This window comes from Alligator sinensis, unplaced genomic scaffold (genome assembly GCF_000455745.1).
Source record: "Alligator sinensis unplaced genomic scaffold, ASM45574v1 scaffold707_1, whole genome shotgun sequence".
NCBI classification, from domain to species: Eukaryota; Metazoa; Chordata; order Crocodylia; family Alligatoridae; genus Alligator; species Alligator sinensis.
This window is the reverse complement of record NW_005842065.1, coordinates 270,304-275,991: the sequence shown is the minus strand read 5'-3', so window position 1 is coordinate 275,991 and position 5,688 is coordinate 270,304. Positions and strand designations below refer to the sequence as shown.

Genomic DNA, 5,688 nt, shown 5'->3' with positions numbered 1-5,688 from the left:
GCGCGCCGCGCTGCGCGTGGGGGGGGGGGGGGGGGGGGGAGTTCCTGGCACTCCCAGATTTCAGTCTGGGGGGTCTGTACAGTGCCTGGTGTCCCCTGGTCTTTACCCCAGGCAGTACATGGATGTGTGTCCCTGTGCCTAGTACATGTGTGTGCATGTGTGACCTCTGCTTTACTCTGAGCATTGCGGGGTGCTTTCCCCAGGTACATATATAGTCAGGCATGCTACCCCTATGCAGCGGGAGGTGTCTGTCCCAAGTACACACATGTACATGTATGATCTCTGGTTTTACGTGAAGCAGTGGTGGGGAGGTCTTTAGGTATACACCTGTGCATGTTTGCTGCTCTGACTTGGGGGTGGGGGGGATCTCTTCCTTGGGGTCATGATCTGATTTCCCTCAACCTTCCCTGGGGGGGGGACAGATCCGGTTCGCGCCCTTCTCCCCCACACTCCTCCCTCCCCCAGCCCTGTGGTTTGGTGTCAGTTGCAAAAGAGGAAGCTGTCACCCAGTTCCCAGCCGGAGGCGCCTGGGGGAGGAAGCAGCAGCGTCAGCCTCAAGCAGTGCCGAGACCCCCCCAGGCCAGGGTCATGGAGCTGTGGAAGCAGTGTGCCCACTGGCTCATCCAGTGCCGCGTCCTGCCCCCCAACCACCGGGTCACCTGGGATGGGGCTCAGGTCTGCGACCTGGCCCAGGCCCTGCGGGATGGTGTTCTCCTTTGCCAGCTCCTCAACAACCTGCTACCCCATGCTGTCAATCTGCGGGAGATCAACCTGCGGCCCCAGATGTCCCAGGTGAGTGCCTGCCTGTGGCTCAGGGGTTTGGGGCGGCATGGCTGGGGAGAGGGAGGAAAGGTCCCTGCTGGCAGCTAAGGGGTTAACCATGGGAATCTCCCGCCAGCAACTGAGGGGTTAACTTTGGGAGAGGGGGTGCTGTCAGCTAAAGGGTTAATGGCTATGGGGGCTGGGGGAGGGAGGCTGGGAGAGGCCTTGATGGCAGTTAAGGGGTTAACCATGAGTCTCCCACTGGCACCTAAGGGGTTAACATGGGGGGTGCTGGTAGCTAAGGGGTTAGTGGCTGAGGGGAGGAGGAAGCCTGGGAGGACCCCGCCCAGCAGCTAAGGGGTTAATGGATGTGGTGTAAGGGTAGGAAGACCAGGTTGGGTCTTGTCAGCAGCTAAGGGGTTAACACTGGGAGGAGGAGGGGGTAATGGGACTCAGCTGGTGACTCATGGGTTAACAGCCTCTGGGGGCAAGTCTTTGGGCCCTGTCTGGCAGCTAAAGGGTTAAGCATTGGGATGGGGGTTGGCAGGCAGCACTGGCACCTAACAGGTTAGGTGGGAGAAGTTTGGTAGGCAGTGGCTGAAGGGTCAAGTATAGTGTAAGGGGGTTAGTAGGTGATGGCTGGCTGTGAAGGGGGGAAGTATGAGGGGTTTAGGATGCCATGACTGGCAATTAAAGGGTTAAGTATAGGTGGGGGGATTGGTAGGTGGTTGAGTGGCAACAAAGGCGCCATGTGTGGGGAGTTTGGTAGGCAGCACTAGCAGTGAAGGGGTTAACAGGCCTGTGAGAGCCACTTGGGAGTGCAGGGGTTAATGCGGGGGCTGCTTCCCCACTCAGCAGCTGCAGGGTTAACAGGAAGGTGCGGGGTGGGGAGCAGACAAGGCTTGCCTGCACTTGGGAGGGGGGCAGGTACTAGCCATGGCCCCTGGTAGCTCAGGGGTTAACAGCTGGTACAGGTGAGGGGGAGGGGCAGCTGGGCTGAGTTCACTGGAACCCAGGTGTCCAGTTCCTCATTCTTACTGGAGTCCTCACAGGCCCCACTGCCTTCCCAGAGCTGAGAAAGAACTGGGCTCCCAGTCCTTTTGGTCTAACCCACTGGGCCCTGTTCCCCTCCCAGGGCTGGAAGAGAACCCAGGTATCCTGGCTCCCAGGCTCCCCTCCCCTCCAGTTTCCTGCCAGCAGTGGAGTAGAATCCAGGGTTAAAAAAGAAGAATAGGGCCCTGTCCCTTTAAATGGCTTGTGAACCCTCTGAGGGCACTCACTGTGCTCTGGTGAGCAGTGGCAGGGGGGACAGTGGCACCGAGCAGGTAGCAATGGGGACAGTGACTGGTAGGAACAGAGTGGAGAGTGCCTCTGGGCACCTGCAGACTCTGGGGCCTGCTGCTGCCTTGGTGTAGATGAGTCTCCATCTCTGTGCCTCAGTTTCCCCTGTTCACACAATGGGCCTGGTGCTCTCAGCCTTGGCCTGCAGAGCCTTGGGTTTAGGGTGCAGGGTAACCCCAGGCTGAAGACTGTGACTTGTTTCCTTTGCAACAGCCTATATATACCCCCATCCAAGAGCTGCCTAAGCAAGGCTTGGCTGTGTTTGAGCCCTGGATGGCAGACCAGGAGGGTGAGGTCTTGGTTGACAGATGGATTGAAAGCAGTGAGCACGGTGCTGGTCTGGCTTTGTATAGTGCAGTGCTCTCTGGGAATACAAGCACAGAGAGAGGGCTATGCAGGGCTAGGCTTGGTTGGGCCTTGGATGGGAGACCAGCCAGCAGCCATCTATAATCGGATTGGAAGCATTTTGGGAACAGGGAGTGCAGTGTTGGCCTGGCTTTGTACAGTGCTGTGCATGATGGGGTCTAGAACTCCAAATAAAAGGAGATAAGCAGGGCCAGGCTTGGCTGGCCTTTGGATGGGAGACTCGCCCATCCCATGCTGTTTTATAATGGAATTAGGAGGACTTGGGGCAGGGAGTGTCATGTTGGCTTGGCTTTGTACAGCACCGAGTGCCACGGGGTCTGGAGATATAGGTGCAAAGAGCAGGCTAAGCAGGGCCAGGCTTGGTTAGCCCTTGGATAGGAGACTAGCAAGCTTCCATCTGTAATAGGATTGGGGGCAGGGAACATTATTTTGGCCTGGATTTGTACAGCGCCCTGCGCAGTGAGGTCAAGAAATACAAATAGCTTCCAGGACACCAGAGCGAGTGGGCATGGAGCTTCTGGAGGAAGCCCCCAGTGATCACGCCCCCCCCGATAGTTTCCCTGCTGAAACCTGGGTGGTAAATCAGAAGAGCCCCTGCCTCAGTTTCTCTTCTGGTGCAGGCCCTTTGTTCCACACTGCTCAACTCAGATCCAGTGCTTTGCAGCATCGGCTCCTTCTGGGATGTGGAGTAGCAGTGGGGGCTGCTTCTATATTTCACAGCTGCTGGGGACGTCACCGGAAAAGAGCAGAGGACGTGAATGCGGCTGTCTCGGTTCTGCTAATCCAGTCTTGCTCCCCAACATCTTTACCTGCTGCCTGACTGTGGCTTTGTAGCTGTTTAAGAGCCACTGTGTTCCGCTCCCTCCCCCAGCAGCAGTTGCATTTCAGCACCGGCTGATTGCTGCGTAGCTAATGAGCATCGTGTGATATCCCACACCAGAAGTGGCCACATTTCAGCACTATATGAGCAATTCTTTGTGTGGTCTAGCCATGTGCTATTGAGCCAACAGCCCCAGAAAAGGCTGCATTCCAGCCCTGGGTGATTGCTGTCCAGCCAGTGAGCCTAGTGTTATATCCCACCCCAGAAGTGGCTGCATTTCAGCATCATGTGAGCCATCCATTGTGATACCATGTTCCACCCCAGTAACGGTTGCGTTTCAGTGCTGGCTCAGCCTGACCTGTTCAGTGTGGCTGTGCTCTGTTGAGCAGCCACCCTGCTACACCCCAGAAGCAGCTGCATTTTAGAGAAAGATTAAAGCATTGTTCTGTAGCCCATCACATGCTCAGGACTTGGCCTCCAAGAGGCAGACTAGGCCCCAGACCTGACATCCACAGGGTGTTAGATTCAACCCAGAGCATCAGACTCAGTGGGAACTGACTGTGATGTTGTCTCAGAGCCTTTTTGTCCACACACTCTTGGCAGGGGGATGGGGACGGGCAGGGGCTTTCCCAAGTGACACGGAACACACCAGCAGCCTCCCTGCACATGTGTGTCTAGCGGGGAGCCGCGCTCGGGCTCTGCTCCTGCTGCAGTAGCATTTGAGTTTCTTCCTCAATTCCCCTTCCGGCAGCTGCTCTCACTTTGCCTCTCCCACATGGCAAGGGCTGGAAGTAACCCTGGGTGTTATAATCAGCAGTGCCAAAGTCCTTTTTTCTGCAGAGAGCACAGGGGCTGAAATGCAACTGCTTCTGGGGTGGGAGGTAACACCACACTTACTAGCTGCACTGCAATGGCCTAGTGCTGAAATGCAACCGCTTCTGGAGTGGAATGCACATGGCTGAGGTTCTTAGGGCTTCCCAAGTGAGTTAGGAGCCAAAAGGTCAAAAATGGCTGTTAAATGGGAATCTCGAACTATAAGCAGCCCTATTCTATTTGGCTTCAGTGCCCCATCATTGGGTAGCTGTTAAGCACCTCCTGGATCCCACCCCAGAGATGGCTGTGTTTTCTCACAGAGGGAGCGCTCACTTGGGCAGAGTTGCTCTCTGCCCTTCCTGAGCCACATCCACGCTTTCACTGCAGTGGGGTGTGACACTGCTTAGGTGTCACTTCTGGGCCTGATGCTCTGCATTGTATCTAACACCCTGTGAATATTGAGTCCTGGGCCTAGTTCACTCCTCAGAGCCCTGTAGGAGTCCTAAGCGCTTGATGAACTACAGAACAATGTTTAATCTCCCTTTAAAATGCAACCACTTCTTGGGTGGAGCAGGGTGGCTGTTCAGCAGAGCACAGTGACACTGAATAGGTCAGGCCAAGCCAACGCTGAAATGTAGCCACTTCTGGGGTGGACCACAGCAGCTGTTGAGTAGTGCCCAGTAATACCCACAGTGGATCCTTCACACGGTGCTACAATGTAGCCACTTTCAGGGTGGGATATAACACCATGCTCATAGGCTGGACAGCAGTCACCTGGGGCTGAAAGCAGCTATTTCTGGGGTAGAACATGATAGCTGTTCAGTACAGTAGTGCACAGCTGTACCACATGTGGGTTTGCTCACATGGTGCCAAAATGAGGCCACTTTTGGGGTGGGATATAACATGATGCTCATTAGCTGCACAGCAATCACCCAGGGTTGAAATGTGACCACCGTTGAGGTGGAACATTACAGCTGTTCAATAGAACAAAGCAATACCACGTGAGGGATAACTCAGGGTACTGAAATGTGGCCACTTCTGGGGTAGGATATAACCCTATGCTCACTGGCTGGTCAGCAGTCATCCAAGGCAGACATGAGACCATCTCTGGGGTGGAACACAGCAGCCTTCAACAGCATTCACCCATGAGTTCACCATGTTCCCGGTTGTGGGAGGAGGTGCATATCCCATGATGCTTTGCACTGCTGAACAGCTTCTTCCAGGGAATTATGTATGTGGGGGTGAGGACGGGTGGAATGGAACTTGTCTGCTTTATCAGGGTGCAGGGCAGGGGATTGTGGGAAGATGTTGGAAGACTTGTCACCAATGGGCCTATCCTGGATTAGACTGAATCCTGTTTGGGAAATAGGCTAGAGTGGGGTGCTGTGTGTGGACAGGGTGGCTGAGATCAGTGGGAATGGGGCTGCAGTGCTGGGTAGCAGCGGGGAAGGAGCAGCATTGTTCTCAGCCATGAACAACTGCTAGGCTGCACTCTAGAGGTGGCTGCATTTCACCCTGTGGTGTTTGCTCCCTGCTGATTTCCTCCCAAGGTGTGGGTGGGGGGGAGGGGAGAGCACTGGGGCTGG

General features: G+C 55.4%; 2 protein-coding genes across 4 annotated transcripts in view; one reads left to right on the top strand and one right to left on the bottom strand.

Annotated features, from left to right (window-relative positions):
• Nucleotides 1-5,688, bottom strand: part of SH2D3A (SH2 domain containing 3A) — a 24,132-nt gene that overhangs the window by 17,014 nt on the left and 1,430 nt on the right. The window lies entirely within an intron of this gene.
• The window catches only part of VAV1 (vav guanine nucleotide exchange factor 1), a 60,170-nt gene continuing 54,691 nt past the window's right edge, over nt 210-5,688 (top strand). For 2 of the 3 annotated variants that reach the window (XM_025203946.1, XM_006023343.3), the window contains exon 1: nt 211-792. In XM_025203946.1, the coding sequence (XP_025059731.1) occupies nt 334-792 (459 nt within the window). In that variant the 5' untranslated portion in view covers nt 211-333. Of the gene's footprint in view, nt 793-5,688 lie in introns of all 3 variants that reach the window. The other variant, XM_025203945.1, reaches the window with a different exon arrangement.